The sequence below is a fragment of the Pongo abelii genome, chromosome 20 (assembly GCF_028885655.2).
Source record: "Pongo abelii isolate AG06213 chromosome 20, NHGRI_mPonAbe1-v2.0_pri, whole genome shotgun sequence".
NCBI lineage: Eukaryota > Metazoa > Chordata > Mammalia > Primates > Hominidae > Pongo > Pongo abelii.
In genome coordinates this window covers 48296341-48312380 of record NC_072005.2, presented here as the reverse complement: position 1 = coordinate 48312380, position 16040 = coordinate 48296341, and the positions used below count along the sequence as shown (strand labels likewise).

The 16040-nt window shown below is 54.5% G+C and overlaps 3 protein-coding genes across 7 annotated transcripts in view; 1 reads left to right on the top strand and 2 right to left on the bottom strand.

Moving 5' to 3' along the window:
- Nucleotides 1–16040, bottom strand: part of LOC103888610 (CEA cell adhesion molecule 6) — a 913736-nt gene that overhangs the window by 272572 nt on the left and 625124 nt on the right. The gene's annotated exons all lie outside the window — the stretch shown is intronic.
- On the top strand, nt 502–3866 carry CNFN (cornifelin). The gene is made up of 4 exons (XM_054540559.2): nt 502–649; nt 1850–1963; nt 3389–3525; nt 3623–3866. The coding sequence occupies exons 2-4, from the start codon at nt 1852–1854 to the stop codon at nt 3710–3712; spliced, it is 339 nt and encodes a 112-aa protein (XP_054396534.1). The 5' UTR covers nt 502–649; nt 1850–1851; the 3' UTR covers nt 3713–3866.
- The window catches only part of MEGF8 (multiple EGF like domains 8), a 53200-nt gene continuing 49374 nt past the window's right edge, over nt 12215–16040 (bottom strand). For all 5 annotated transcript variants that reach the window (XM_024237135.3, XM_054540494.2, XM_054540493.2 and 2 more), the window contains one exon: nt 12215–15470. In XM_024237135.3, the coding sequence (XP_024092903.1) occupies nt 14202–15470 (1269 nt within the window). In that variant the 3' untranslated portion in view covers nt 12215–14201. The remainder of the gene's footprint in view (nt 15471–16040) is intronic.

Below are 16040 nucleotides of genomic sequence, written 5' to 3'. Positions count from 1 at the left end.
TCTCCAACTCCTGGGCTCAAGCGATCCTCTCACCTCAGCCCCCCAAAGTATTGGGATTACAGGTGAGAGCCACCATGCCTGGCCCATCTCCCCTCTTCTTGTTATTTCTTTTCACATTTTTGTACCCCTCTGTTTCTTGGCACCTCTCCATCTCTCTACATCTTCCTGCGTCTCTCTATCTCTCTGAGTCTCCTTCTCTTTCTCCCTTCTGTCTAGAGGGACTTCCCTGCCTGCCCTTCTGACACTGTGTTTCTGTCTCTCCCTCTCTTTCGGTCTCTGCATATTGACCCAGCTGTGGCCCCCCACCCCCCCAACCCCACCAACCCCCCCACCCCCCCAACCCCACAACCCCCCCAACCCCACAACCCCCCCCACCCCCCCACCCCCCCAACCCCCGCCGCCTTCTCTCCCCTCGGTCCTGGGAGCTGAGGCAGGAGAAGAAGTGGGGGGATGGGAGTGGAGAGGGAGGGCGAGAAATCCCAGTGCAGGGAGAGGGTCGATCAGACCGGCTTGGCTCCCTGGGCACCTCTGTCAGAGCCCCGCCCAGGGCTGCGTGGCCGCCCATATAAGTGGCTCTAGGCTGAGAGGGAGAAGTCAGTGCCCGTGTCTCCACACGTCTGCCTCCATCACTGCCATCGCGATCCTGCAGGTAGGAGCATCCCCTCCGCAGCCCTCTTCTTTGAGGTTGGGCGCCTCTGCTCTGTTCTCCCTCCTCCTCATCCCACTCACATCACTCTGTCTCCTTTCATATCTCTGATTGTCTGTCTCTCAGGACATCTCTGTCCTTCCCAATGCCCCCACATCCCTCCTTCTTAACTGGGGGTTGGCTGAGCTGAATTTAGAAGTCCTGGGCCCAGCATCACCTCTATGAACCCCCTTGGCCTGGGCCGTCAGATGTGGGGCGTTCCTCCTCATGTCTCTGAGCCTCAGTGTTCATCTTTGAGATGGGCTTGCAGAGGAGTCAAAGTGCTGGGCACATGTGGGCATTACTGGTGACATCTCTACCGGCACAGGGCTCTGATCTTTCTCCCCTTGGCTCTGACTCTGTCCATCTCCATTTCTTGTTCTCCCTCAAGCTCTATCTCGGGTATGGGGAGGGTCCTCTGCAATCTGTCGGGCAGTTGGAAAGAGATGGGCGAGTTTCTCGCCCCCACCCTATCCATTCCCTATTCCATGTCCCTCCTGGCTGGCAGGCTGACTTGGCCTCTTTCTCCCCAGCTCCCCTCCCCCTGAGAGCCCAGCCCCCAGTGCCCCAGTCCCTTGCCCCCACCTCCCCAGTATCCAGCGTCCCTTGGACAGACTCCACCACTGTCGCCACAGCCATTTCTGCCGTCCCCAACGCCACCTCCTCAGGGCCAGCAAGATGCAGTTTGAGATGCACGACAACGTGAAAGGCAAAGGTGGGATCGCTGGGTGGACCAGCAACCCTCTCGGTACTGGAACCTGGCCGCCTCCCTCCCCTGGGCACCCTTGCTTCGAAGACAGACGGCGCCTGCTTCCACCCCAGAGGCCCCAGAAATGCTGCAACCCAGAACCCAGGCCCAGACGTGGAGGAGGAGGCAGCACCGCCAGGCCCCACCCAGATGTGGTTCCCATCCTTCCTCAGATGTGCAGGAGACCCCCACCCCCAGCCTAACCAGACGTTCAGGAGCCAGCAGCAACAGGGACAGACTGGGGTTGCCGGTGCCCAGATGTGGCAGAAGGGAAGGGGGAGGCACAGTGGTGTCCCTTCAGTGGGCGGCCTGGCGGCCCCGCCCAGACTACCCGGCAGAGGGAAGGGTAGCAGAAGTGCGGGGCCCAGGAGGTGCTGTGAGGCTGCCAGCTGACCCCTACCCTCCCACCTCTGCAGCTATGTCCTACCCCGTGACCAGTCAGCCCCAGTGCGCCACCACCAGCTGCTACCAGACCCAGCTCAGTGACTGGCACACAGGTCTCACGGACTGCTGCAACGACATGCCTGTCTGTGAGTGCCTGCCTGCTCCCTCTCCAGGCCTGGTGGAAGGCGGGTTTGGGGGGAATCAGGAGAGGGAAGCTCACCTCCAACCTCCTCCCACTGCTTGCTAACCCCACTCCCACCTCCCTTCCCTAGACTTGGAATTCCCACTCTAACACTCACCCTTTCCTCAGACCCCCAGCACTCCTTAGGATACTACCTCATGCCTTCCTACACTCAACTTCTCGGGCCCTCAACCTCCCCTTTGCACGCTCAGCTTTCCTCACTGTGACCCCCAACTCCCTCTTCAAACCCTAGCTCCTGGCCCAGTGCAGTGGCTCATGCCTGTAATCCCAGCATTTTGGGAGGCCAAGGCAGGACAATCCCTTGAGGCCAGGAATTCAAGACCAGCCTGGGCAACATAATGAGATTCCCATCTCTACAAAAATAAAAATAAAAAATAGGCCGGGTGCAGTGGCTCACGCCTGTAATCCCAGGACTTTGGGAGGCCGTGGCAGGTGGATCACCAGGTCAGGAGTTCAAGACCAGTCTGGCCAAGATGGTGAAACCCCATCTCTACTAAAAATACAAAAAATTAACTGGGCGTGGTGGCGGGCGCCTGTAAACTCAGCTACTTGGGAGGCTGAGACAGAGAATTGATTGAACCCGGGAGACAGAGGTTGCAGTGAGCCGAGATCATGCCACTGCACTCCAGTCTGGGCAACAGAGCAAGATTCCGTCTCAAAAAAATAATAATAAAATAAAAAATAAAATTAGCCCGCGGTAGTGGCACACACCAGTAGTCCCAGCTACTCGGGAGGCTGAGGTGGGAGGATTGCTTGAGCCCAGGAGGTCGAGGCTACAGTGAGACATGTGATCACACCACTGCACTCCAGCCTGGATGACAGACCGAGACTTTAATTTCTTTTTTTTTCTTTTTTTTTTTTGAGACGGAGTATTGCTCTGTCGCCCAGGCTAGAATGCAATGGCACAGTCTATGCTCACTGCAACCTCCGCTTCCTGGGTTCAAGCGATTCTCCTGCCTCAGCCTCCCTAATAGCTGAGATTACAGGCGCACACCACCACGCCCGGCTAATTTTTGTATTTTTAGTAGAGATGGGGTTTCACTATGTTGGGTAGGCTGGTCTCAAACCCCTGACCTCGTGATCCGCCCGCCTAGGCCTCCCAAAGTGCTGGGATTGCAGGCGTGAGTCACCGCGCCCAGCCTCCAATTTCTAAAAAAAAAAAAAAAAAAAGAAGAAAAAAAAAAAAAGAAAAACCCTATCTTCCAATTGCTAAGCCATCCTCTCCTCGGACCTCTAATTCCCTCTGGGACCTCTCCTTGGCTGGGACCCTCAATGCCCCTCCGCGGCGAATCAACCGCTCCCCTCCCCGGGGCGGAGCCGTCGGGAGGCCCCGGCTGGCCCCGCCCCTGAGCGCCTGCGCCCCGCCCAGGTCTGTGCGGCACTTTTGCTCCTCTGTGCCTTGCCTGCCGCATCTCCGACGACTTCGGCGAGTGCTGCTGCGCGCCCTACCTGCCCGGAGGCCTGCACTCCATCCGCACCGGCATGCGGGAGCGCTACCACATCCAGGTGCGCGCCGAGCTGGGGACCCGCGGGAGCGGGGAGCTGGGGACTGGCCTCCTGGGACCCACCGCAGGGCTTCTGACCGCTCTCTCCCACCCTCTAGGGCTCCGTCGGGCACGACTGGGCGGCCCTCACCTTTTGTCTGCCCTGCGCCCTCTGCCAGATGGCGAGGGAGCTGAAGATCCGAGAGTAAGGAAGTTCCCTGTCTTCCCCGTCCTTTTCCACCAGTCTCGCCTCTGGCCTTCTCTGGCCACTCCTGGAAGGGACTGCCTTACCACCCCTGTCCCGCTGCCAGAAATACACCCACAATAAAAACCTGAAAACCAACTCCGCCTACATCCATTTTGTCCCAGGGTAGGAATCTGGGTGGAGAGAGAGGATTGGTGAGAGAGGTGGGGACACGACAGATGCCTACGTGTGACCCCGCCAGGCAGTGTGTGACTTTGGCAAGTTATCCCTCCCAAACCCCAGGCGCCTTCACCCTAACAAAGTAAAACCACCTACCCTTTAGCTGCAGACTCCCTACCTGAAGCTGCTTGCATTCTGAAAATAAGCAAAACCAGAAAGTCAGTCTTGGGAGGACTGGGGCACTGAAGTTCAAACAAAAAACCGGAGAGCGCCCTTGCTTGCTCCATACCTATGGACTGTTGGCCTGCACACAGTTCGAACAGGCGTGGGGGACTTTTGTCTCCAAAGCAGAGAACTTCCAAGCTTAAGGCTCTCTGGAACTAAAAAGGAAATTTTTTCTTTTTTTATTTGAGACGGAGTCTCACTCTGTTGCCCAGGCTGGAGTTCAGTGGCGCGATCTCGGCTCACTGTAAGCTCCGCCTCCCGGGTTCACGCCATTCTCCTGCCTCAGCCTCCCGAGTAGCTGGGACTACAGGTGCCCGCCACCACGCCCAGCTAATTTTTTTTTTTTTTTTTTTTTTTGTATTTTTAGCAGAGACAGGGTTTCACCGTGTTAGCCAAGATGGTCTCGATCTCATGACCTCGTGATCCACCCGCCTTGGCCTCCCAAAGTGCTGGGATTACAGGAGTGAGCCACCGCGCCTGGCCGTTTTTTTGTTTTTGTTTTTTTTTGAGACATAGGTTCGCTCTTGTTGCCCAGGCTGGAGTGCAATGTCGTGATCTCAGCTCACTGCAACCTCCACCTCCCGGGTTCAAGCAATTCTCCTGCCTCAGCCTCCCGAGTAGTTGGGATTACAGGCATGTGCCACCATCCCCAGCTAATTTTGCATTTTTAATAGAGACGGGGTTTCTCCATGTTGGTCAGGCTGGTCTCGAACTCGCGACCTCAGGTGATCCTCCTGCCTTGGCCTCCCAAAGTACTGGGATTACAGGCATGAGCCACCGCGCCTGGCATAAAAAGCAATTTTTAGGGACTGTCTACTTCAATCAACCCTCTTTCCTGCAAAAGCAACTAACAGCAGATCAAAAAATGTTCAGGTCTCAAAATTGGACAGACCTGGGATCTAATCTTGACTCCTCACCATTTAGCTATGTTATCTTAGTGAATTCATAAACCTTTCTGAACCTGATTCCCCCTATAGGACTAACAATCCCTAGCATGTCATATGACTATTGTGAGAACAAGAGATGGAACACAGGGAAAGGCCAAAGTGTGAACTCAAATCACTGTGGGCTGGATGTGGTGGCTCCTGCCTCTAATCTCAATGCTTTCGGAGGGCTGAGGCAGGAGGATCACTTCAGGCCAGGATTTGGAGACCAGCCTGGGCAACACAGCGAGACATCTCTATGAAATTTTTTTTTTTTTTGAGACAGAGTCTCGCTCTGTCGCCCAGGCTGGAGTGCAGTGGTGCTGTCTCGGCTCACTGCAAGCTCTGCCTCCCAGGTTCATGCCATTCTCCTGCCTCAGCCTCCCGAGTAGCTGGGACTACAGGCACCCACCACCATGCCTGGCTAATTTTTTGTATTTTTTAGTAGAGACAGGGTTTTACCGTGTTAGCCAGGATGGTCTCAATCTCCTGACCTCATGATTCGCCTGCCTTGGCCTCCCAAAGTGCTGGGATTACAGGTGTGAGTCACCGCGCCTGGCCGCTATGAAAAATTTTTGAGCCAGGAGCAGTCACACCTATAATCCCAGCACTTTGGGAGGCTGAGGCAGGAGGATCGCTTGAGCCCAGGAATTTGAGACCAGCCTGGGCAACATGGCAAAACTGTGTCTACAAAAAATACACAAAAATTAACCAGGCATGAGGCTGGGCGTGGTGGGTCATGCCTGTAATCCTGGCACTTTGGGAGGCGGAGGCAGGTGGATCACCTGAGGTCAGGAGTGCAAGACCAGCCCAGACAACATGGTGAAACCCCGTCTCTACTAAAAATACAAAAATTAGCCAGGCATGTTGGTGGGTGCCTGTAATCCCAGCACTTGGGAGGCTGAGGCAGGAGAATCGCTTGAACCCGGGAGGCAGAAGTTGCAGTGAGCCGAGATTGCACCACTACACTCCAGCCTGGATGACAGAGCAAGACTCCTTCTCAAAAAAAAAAAAAAAAGAAAAAAATTAGCTGGGCATGGTGACGTGCACCTGAAGTCCCAGCTAACTGAGAGGCTAAGGTAGAATGATCACTTGAGCCCAGAAGGCGAAGGCTGCAATGAGCTCACGAGATGAGACCCTGTCTAAGAAAAAGAAAAAGAAAAAAATTCTTAAAAATTAGCTGGGCAAGGGCACGGTGGCTCATGCCTGTAATCCCAGCACTTTGGGAGGCCAAGGTGGGCTGATCACGAGGTCAGGAGATCAAGACCATCCTGGCTAACATGGTGAAACCCTGTCTCTAATAAAATTACAAAAAATTAGCTGGGTGTCGTGGCGGCGGGTGCCTGTAGTCCCAGCTACTCGGGAGGCTGAGGCAGGAGAATGGAGTGAACCCGGGAGGCGGAGCTTGCAGTGAGCCGAGACAGCGCCACTGCACTCCAGCCTGGGCAATAGAACAAGACTCCGTCTCAAAAAAAAAAAAAAAATTTGCTGGGCATGTGGCTCACACCTATATTTCCAACTACTCTGGAGGCTATGGCAGGAGGATCGCTTGAGTCCAGAAAGTCAAGGCTGCAGTGAGCTGTGATCACGCCACTGCACTCCAGCCTAGGTGACAGAGAGAGACCCTGTCTCAAAACAAAACAAAATCATTGTTTTTTGTTTTCTTAAGACAATCTCGCTCTGTCACCGAAACTGGAATGCGGTGGCATGATCTCAGCTCACTGCAACCTCCACCTCCTGGGCTCAAGCAATTCTCATGCCTCAGCCCTACAAGTAGCTGGGATTGCAAGCATGTGCCACCACGCCTGGCTCATTTTTCTATTTTTAGTAGAGGCAGGGTTTTGCCATGTTGGCCAGCCTGGTCTCAAACTCCTGACCTCAAACAATCTGCCTATCTTGGCCTACCAAAGTGCTGGGATTACAGGGGTGAGCCACCACACCTGGCCAAAATCATTGTTAATATTACTATAATACGTATAATATAGTAACTATTCTATCTTTTTTTTTTTTTTTTTTTTTTTTTTTTTGAGACAGAGTCTCACTCTGTCGCCCAGGCTGGAGTGCAGTGGCGTGATCTCGGCTCACTGCAAGCTCCGCCTCCCGTGTACAAGCAATTCTCCTGCCTCAGCCTCCCGAGTAGCTGGGACTATAGGCGCCTGCCATCATGCACGGCTAATGTTTTTGTATTTTTAGTAGAGACGGAGTTTCACTGTGTTAGCCAGGATGGTCTCAATCTCCTGACCTCGTGATCCACCCGCCTTGGCCTCCCAAAGTGCTGGGATTACAGGCATGAGCCACCACGCCTGGCCTATTCTAATATTAATATATTACTATTATTTGCTGTTATCTCTCTTTCTGGAGCTGTATCCACACATTGAGTGACATCTTCCCTCGGGATATCTAAGAGCCATCTCAAATTTAACATATATAAAACCTAACTGCTGATGTACCCCAACCCCCAAACCGACTCTGCCTAGTCTTTGCCATGCCAGGAAACAGCAAACTCTACCCGTTCCATTGCTCAGTCACTTTCTCTCTCACCGAATGTCCAATCTGTCAACAAATTCTGCTGGTTCTGCTTTCAGAATATATCCAGAATCTCACCACTTCTCCCCGCTCTGCTATCCTGACCTTGTTCCAGCCACTCTCCTCTTCAACGCGGACACAGGGGCTTCCTCAATGGGCTTCCCACCCTCTCCTACCCCTTTAGCCTCTTCCTCCCAGGGGAATCCTGTGAACACCTACGTCAGAGCTCGTTCTTCTCAAGCTCAGAATCCTCCCGTGGTGCCATCTCTGACAGAGTGGAAGCCTGAGTCCTTACCGTGGTGCAGGGACCTAAAGGACATGGCTCTTGTTCCCTCTGTGACCTTATCTCCCTATCTCCCCTTATTCCTTCTTTGCTCCAACCACATGAGTCTTGTTTCTCTGAAATGTCAGGCACACTCCAACTCAGGGCCTTTGCACTAGCTGTTCCCTTGCCCTGGAATGCTCCTCCCTCAGATGTCCCTCTGGCTCACTCCCTAATTTCTGCTCATGTGTCGTCTTATGAGAGAGGCCTTCCCATCCCACCTATGTTAAATAGCAAGTCCCAGGCCAGGTGCAGTGGCTCATGCCTGTAATCCCAGCACTTTGGGAGGCCGCAGTGGGTGCATCACCTGAGATCAGGAGTTCACGACCAGCCTGGCTAACATAGTGAAACCCCGTCTCTACTAAAAATACAACAATTAGCCAGGCGTGGTGACAGGCACCTGTAATCCCAGCTACTTGGGAGGCTGAGGCAGGAGAATCGTTTGAACCCGGGAGGCAGAGATTGCAGTGAGCTGAGACCGCGCCATTGCACTCCAGCCTGGGAAACAAGAGCGAAACTCCATCTCAAAAAAAAAAAAAAAAGCACAATAGGAAGATAGCAAGTGCCAACCCCCTGCTCTCTCACTGCCTTTTCTGATCACTTTCCAGCAGGAAGCATCATTTACTTATTATTGGGCACCACACGGGCTTATCAGCTCTATGAGGGCAGAGACCTTATTCACTACTCTGTCCCCAGCTCCCAGCACAATGCAGGGCCCATTGTAGGTAATCAGAAGACATTGGCTTAGAAAAGGGAAGCAACTTTGGAGGTAATGTGTGGGGCAACAGAGACAGGCTTGTGTCACAATCTGGCTCATCTCTTAATTAGCCCTGAGTTCTTAGTCAACAGAGCTTTCAAATGGGCAAAATGGAAAACCAAGCTGGCACCTCCCAGTGACGTTGGCAAGATAAGATTCACACCAAGCACCCAGCACAGTGCCTGGAGGGCTGTAGGCCCTCAGTAAAATATTCTCTCTATCCCTGAAATCCCCAGGGGGTTGGGAGCTGCACATAGCCTAGAACCAAGCATCCAGCCTTCCATGCCCAGACTGTCTCCAACCTCAGCATACTCCACTTGCATTCAGGTATGTGCAGGGAGAAGTGACGGCGGAGGGCTGACGTGGAGGGAGGAACACGTACCATAGAGCATTTGTGAGAGTCGGAGGGAGTGTGGCTATGCATCCCAGAGAAAAGGCCCAGTCATGGTGCAAATCATCTGCTTAGGAGGGCAAAGTCACAGGATGACTGCTAGGAAGACACTTCACCTGAGAGGTCCACGCATAACACGAGAGTCCTAAAGAATCTTAGCTCCTTTCTGCTCATGCAGGAGGAACTCCATGGCCTCAGGACTCCCTCTCTCAGGGCAGCACATCTCACACTCCTTAGCTCTCTAGTTTGCATATTCTGCATTATCCCTAGCAGAAACTGGCTATTGTTTTTGTTTTTTGAGACAGTCTCGCTCTTGTTGCCCAGGCTGGAGTACAGTGGCGCGATCTCGGCTCACTGCAACCTCCACCTCCTGGGTTCAAGCGATTCTCCTGCCTCGGCCTCCTGAGTAGCTGGGATTACAGGCATTCGCCACCACACCCAGCTAATTTTTGTACTTTAATTTATTTATTTTTATTTATTTATTTTTTGAGACAGAGTCTCACTCTGTCACCCAGGCTGGAGTACAGTGGCATAATCTTGGCTCACTGCAACCTCTGCCTCCGGGTTCAAGCAATTCTCCTGCCTCAGCCTCCCGAGTAGCTGAGATTACAGGCGCCCACCACCACGCCCAACTAATTTTTGTATTTTTAGTAGAGATGAGGTTTCACCATGTTGGCCAGGCTGGTTTCGAACTCCTGACCCCAGGTGATCCGCCCGCCTCAGCTTCCCAAAGTGCTGGGATTACAGGCGTGAGCCACCACGCCCAGCCAATTTTTGTCCTTTTAGTAGAGATGAGGTTTCACCATGTTGGCCAGGCTGGTCTCAAACTCCTGACCTCAGGTGATCCACCTGCCTCGGCCTCCCAAAGTGCTGGGATTACAGGCATGAGCCACTGCGCCCGGCCGAAAAATCAGCTCTTTTGGACACCCTGCCCCAGTGCCTGCCCTGTGCTGGGACAGCTTTCAGCTATGTCGACCTAATTTAAGGGGTCCTTCCTTGGGAGGTGGAAGAGCCTGGTGGTCAGGCACATGGATCTGAGAGTCAATTGACAGCTGTCATGCAACAGCTAAACCATGTCTATGACCTTTTGTTTTCTCATCTGCAAATGGGGATTACGGGTTACCGACCTCATATGATTGTTGGAGAGACCAAATGAAACCACAGCAGTATGTTACGCAAACTGTCCAGCATGTGCTGCTCAGTTCATATAAGTGCAAGTTCACGGTCATATCCTGGAGGGTAGGTGCTACTATTAGCTCATAAGGGCAAAACTCATGTAAGGTCAAAGTAACCCCTGGAAATCCCTTAAATTGCCCACAAGGTATGAAGACACCATGTTAAACCTGGGCAATACAGCGAAAACCTGTCTCTACAAAAATACAAAAAAATTAGCCGGGCCTGGTGGCGTGCTTCTGTAGTCCCAGCTACTTAGGAGGCTGAGGTGGGAGGATCACTTGACCCCAGGAGGTTGAAGCTACAGTGCGTCAAGATCACATCACTGCACTCCAGCCTGAGTGACGAAGCAAGAGCATCTCTGAAAAAAAAGAAAAAAGAAAATACAGTGTTATCCCTGGCCCATAATGGAGACTCACACACCCTCTGGGTCCCACACATCGTCCTCTGCTGAGCACCTGATGAAGCAACCAGCTTGCACCTTGGAGCCGCATTGTGCAGAAAAGATACAGTGTTTTAACACACCCAGCAAGATGCCTATGCTGCTGAGACTGATGGAGAGGACAGAGATCTCCAGCTCCCACCTGGGAGGAATCAGGGATTTTGTTTGCCTAGGTGCATGCCAGGTAAAGCAGCTCTCATAATGCTTTCGGTTTTGACTGTGACTCTAATCGAATTAGAGAAAGCTCATTGGGCTGTGCGCGGTGGCTCACGCCTGTAATCCCAGCACTTTGGGAGGCCGAGGCGGGTGGATCACGAGGTCAGGAGATCAAGACCATCCTGGCTACCACGGTGAAACCCTGTCTCTACTAAAAATACAAAAAATTAGCCGGGCGAGGTGATGGGCACCTGTAGTCCCAGCTACTTGGGAGGCTGAGGTGAGAGAATGGCGTGAACCCGGGGGGTGGAGCCTGCAGTGAGCCGGGATTGCACCACTGCACTCCAGCCTGGACGACACAGCGAGACTCCGTCTCAAAAAAAAAAAAAAAAAAAAAAGAGAAAAGAGAAAGCTCATTGTGCTAGGGTCTCATTTCATTCTCGGCCCTGTCTGGTTTGAACCCTTCTATCAGGGCCCAGAATAAAATCTGTGCCTGGGCTAGGCATGGTGGCTCACACCTATAATCCCAACACTTTGGGAGGCCAAGGTGGGAGGATCACTTGAGCTCCAGAATTCAAGACCAGCCTGGGCAACATGGTGAAACCTCATCTCTACCAAAATTACAAAAATTAGCTGGGTGAGGTGGTACACGTCTGTAGTTCCAGCTACTCGGGAGGCTGAAGTGGGGGGATCGCCTGAGCCCGGGAAGTTGAGGCTTCAGTGAGCAATGATTGCATCACTTCACTCCAGCCTGTGTCACAGAAAAAGAGACACCCTGTCTCAAAAAAAAAAAAAAGGCCAAGTGCAGTGGCTCATGCCTGTAATCCCAGCACTTTGGGAGTCAAGGGGGGCGGACCACTTGAGGTCAGGAGTTTGAGACCAGCCTGGCCAACATGGTGAAACCTTGTCTTCTCTAAAGATAGAAAAAAATTAGCTGGGCATGGTGGTGCGTGCCTGTAATCCCAGCTACTTGGGAGGCTGAGGCATGCAAATCACTTGAACCCGGGATATGGAGGTTGCAGTGAGCCAAGATCACACCACTGCACACTAGCCTGAGACTCTGTTCCCTCAAAAAGCAAAACAAAACAACAAAAAGCTGTAGCTGGGACGAACGCAGCCTGTTTTCCCTCCTGAGCCAAACTGGAGTCTCCCTGAGGAAGATCTAGGGAAGGGTCAAAAGCCACTGCCCACGTCTGCCCTCAGCGCATCCCTTCTGGGAAACAAGAGCTGTTTATTGGTATTTATTACACTTCTGTTGTGGCATACCCTTCCCCCTACCCCCTTTAAGAGGGGCAGCCAGGAACAAAGCCACCCCAGCTTGGAAGTGGCACCATCATAAGGGCAATTATCCAAGTTATCCAGCATGCGGGGCTGGGTCAGAGTTGAGACCTAGCCCTGCTGGGACATGTGCAGATGCACTCAGACACCTGGGTCTTCCCCATACTTTTTATTTGTTAATTTCATCGCCCCCCCCCCTTCTTCCGATGTGGTCCCCGCCACCTCTGACATGCACACATTGGCAGGGCCTCTCACACTGAGGCTCCATGCGAAGGGAAGATGCAGAGTCCAGTCCCTCCAGGAGCTAGTGATGGAAGTCTTGGGAAAGGAGAGTCCCAAGTTCAAAAAGACAGCTAGGGTAGAAGGGAGGGAGGTCCTCAAAGGGTAGAGGACAGGAGTCCAAGGAGGTGGCTCAGGTGTGGGGTGGCCCCTTGGGAGAGCTCAGAAATCTTCCAGGAAGCACTGTCTGGAACAGGGCTGTGCACTGACGGTACCGGCATTTTCATCCCCAACCTCACTGGCCCCCATGCCCACCTGGGGTGGGATCTCAGGCAGAGGTTTTGTCCCCTCTGAGGCTCCCCCACAACACGCCTTTGTTGTTCCAGCTTCGTTGCGCGACCCTGGTCCCCGGTGAGGTAACACCACCGCTGAGCTTTGTCCCTGCAGCCTGGGGGTCCTATTCACCTCTGGGCTGTCTCATGGTGCCATCTGTCTCTTCCCAGCCGCTTCCCTCGCCAGCGCTATCAATCCCCTCACTCAACTTCTGCTGTTGAAATAGTCAGTGTTTCTGTATCCCTAGTTGGACCTGAGTGAAGAGATGTCTGAAGGGCATCTCATGTCAAGAACCAGACTCTGATCTTCCTCACAAGCCCCAGTCTGCCCCATTCAATTAACGACCCCCTCAGCCACCCACAGTTCAGGCCACAAAGCTAGGGGTCATCGTGGTTTTGTCTCCTCCCTCACCCTGATATCTACACCATCATTATATTCTTCCACACACATCCCACATCTAAGCCAGACTCCCTCATTGCCAGCACCCTACTCCAGCCCACCATCTCTGCTGCCCTCCTTGTCCCTCCGGTCCGTTCTCCATAGCACCACTGAGTGACCTCTTAAATTTTTTTTTTTTGAGATGGAGTCTCTCACTCTGTCGCCCAGGTTGGAGTGCAGTGACGCAATCTGAGCTCACTGCAACCTCCGCCTCCCGGGTTCAAGCGATTCTTCTGCCTCAGCCTCCCGAGTAGCTCGGACTACAAGTGTGCGCCACCATGCCCAGCTAATTGTTGTATTTTTAGTAGACATGGGGTTTCACCATATTGGCCAGGCTGGTCACGAACTCCTGACCTTGTGATCACCCCACCTTGGCCTCCCAAAGTGCTGGGATTATAGGCATGAGCCACCGCACCCGGCCCTCTTAAATTCTTAAATAGGTACATCGGATCCTGTCACTCCCCTTCATCAAACCATCCAACAGCTTCCCGTTGCCCTGAGAATAAAACCCAAAACCCTATGTGGGGCCCACAAGGCCCTGGGTGATCCAACCCCTGCCTGTCCCCAGCCTCATCTCCTCACACTTGATCTGAGTCACACTTGCCAGTTTTCTGGTCCTTCCAATAAAACAAGCCTGCTCCCACTCCAGGGCCTCTGCCTTCGCTTCCCAAAGCTCTTCCCATAGCTGGTTCTTCTCAGGCGTTCTCAGTCTAGCTTCTCTGAATGCCCAGCTGACTTCACCCCATCGTCCCTCACTGCCATGTCCTCTGGAGGCCTCACAGCACTTCTCCCTCTCTGAAGCCATCTTACTCGTGTGTGCAGATGTGCATGTGTTCATGTGTGTGTGCGTGTGGGGTGTGTGCGTGTGCACTGATTGTCTCCCTTCACTAGAACCTAAGTCCCATGAGATCAGGGAACCTCGTCTCTTGGTTCCTGCTTTGCCCCACGCCTATGACAGTGCCTGACAGAGTAGGTACTCAATAAATAGCTGCTGAATGCACAAAAAGGAGGCCCCATCTGGGCACCCCTGGGGGAAAGGAGCCAGCGATCTCCAAGTAGACAGTGTCCAGGGGCCCCCAGGTGGAGGGACCCCAAGTCCAGGGCGGCCCCATCAGGTGACCCGGCTGCTGTGGATGAGGACCCTGGGCATGTCAGAGGGACATGCTGGTGAGGTTGTCCTGGCTCAACAGTCCCTTCCGGCCCGCACCAGTCCCATGCCCACTGCCCCCAGCACCCCCACCGCCCCCACAGTACTCATGCAGCCTGTGCCGCAGTGTGACGAGGGCCGACCCCAGGCAGGCGCCGTTGGGTGCATGGGGCCCGCCAGGCAGCTGGAGCAGCAGCGTGGCCACGCCGGCCATGCCATCTTCTGTGGGCTCGAGAGTGATGGGCCCAGCTCGCAGCCCAGCAGTGGTGGCGGGGATGGCTGGTGGGCAGCAGCCCCCTCCCATGGGTCCCCAGGGCCCACCAGCCCCTGTCAGCAGCAGGGGTGCCAGGAAGGGCTCAGAGCGGCGGAAGGCGGGCGGTGGGAGCCCAGCCGGCTTCCAGGTGGGGGCCGGGGCAGTAGGGTCAGGTGGGAAGCAGACGGTGACCTTGGCGAAGGGGCGGCTGGCCATCTTGGTCATCTCCTGCAAGTGCCGGCGCTGCTCCTGCCGTTGGTCCAGGGCCTGCTTGGCCTTCCAGAGGAGCACACAGAGTGAGAGGAAGAGGAAGAAGCAGGAGAAGAAGACGGAGAAGAAGACAAACAGGTCGATGTGGGCCTGGTCCTGCCGGAAGAAGAGCAGGCCCTGCGAGTCGGCCGAGCCGTTGGCGCCGGGCCCACTTGGGTCTCCCACGCCCAGCAGCAGCAGGTAGAAGCGGCTCGACTTGAGGGCATGGTGCTCGTGTGGGTAGGTGATGACCAGCCGATCCCGCACACTGCGGACCACCAGCACTGCCGACGGCTCCGTCACTGTCACGTAGGTAATCAGGCCCCGCGGCCATACCTCCCGTATCCGTGGCTCTGCTGGGGCGCCTGGCCCACTGCTGGCCCCTGCTCCTCCTGGATCCCCGGCCCCCCGGGGCCCACCATCTGCAGGGGGTGGTGGAGGTGGTGGGGGTGGGGGTGGCTGGATGTGTACAGTATGGACGCCAGTGTCAGGGGCCACACGGACCACGAAGGTGTCATAGGAGGTGGAGACATAGAGGTCCACAGCCCCGAAGGTCACGTCCAGCGTCAGGCGGATGTCCACGTTGGTGAATTTGGGCTGCACGCCAAAGAGGACAGTGCGGCCGGGGCCTAGTGCCCGGCGCTTGGGCTCATGGAAGCAGTTGGTCTGGGACGTGGGGTCCAGGCAGCACTCCTGCTCCACCGAGATGAGGCGGTAGCACTGCTGGCCACCCAGCGGACTCCCATGAAACGATTCCCGGCACTTGGCACACTGCGGGCAGGGTTAGAGGCGGTGGCCATCAGGGCTGAGCGCGGTGCCAGCCTGTTCCCCAAGCAGCAGTAATGAATACTCTATACCCACTACTAAGTAGCCATTGCCCTGGGCCTCACCCCCACTGCCCCAGTCACTTCCCTGTGACCCCCCTGGACCTTCTCTGCCATAGTGTAGACCTTGCCAGGACCTGACACTCCAGCACTGCTGCCCCTGGTGCCACCCCAGTGACCTGAGCACCCTGATACTGAGGCCTCTGGCACTCTGAGGCACAGCAACGAAGAACGCTGCTGCATTCCGGCTCTACCTCCTTGCTAGCTGTGTGGCCTTGGACTAGTGACTTAACCTCACTGAGCCTGAGCACACAGACTTAACCCATGAGCTCTGCACACAAGGAATAACCATGGCTCGCTCACAGGACCACTGAGATCATGTGCATGGCACTTGGCGCAGGGTCAGCCAGCCTCACCCGCCTGCCTGGATGCTTCTATACTGTGCCAGGCGCCCTCCCACCCTGGCGCCTTTGCACTGGCGGACCCTCTGCCTGCATGGTTCTCCTGTCACTTGTCA

Coding starts and splice junctions, on each gene's coding strand:
- CNFN (XM_054540559.2), top strand. CDS start 1,852: ATGTCCTACCCCGTGACCAGTCAGCCCCAGTGCGCCACCACCAGCTGC. Junction 1,964..3,388: donor CTGCAACGACATGCCTGTCT/GTGAGTGCCTGC, acceptor CGCCCCGCCCAG/GTCTGTGCGGCACTTTTGCT. Junction 3,526..3,622: donor GGGAGCGCTACCACATCCAG/GTGCGCGCCGAG, acceptor CCCACCCTCTAG/GGCTCCGTCGGGCACGACTG.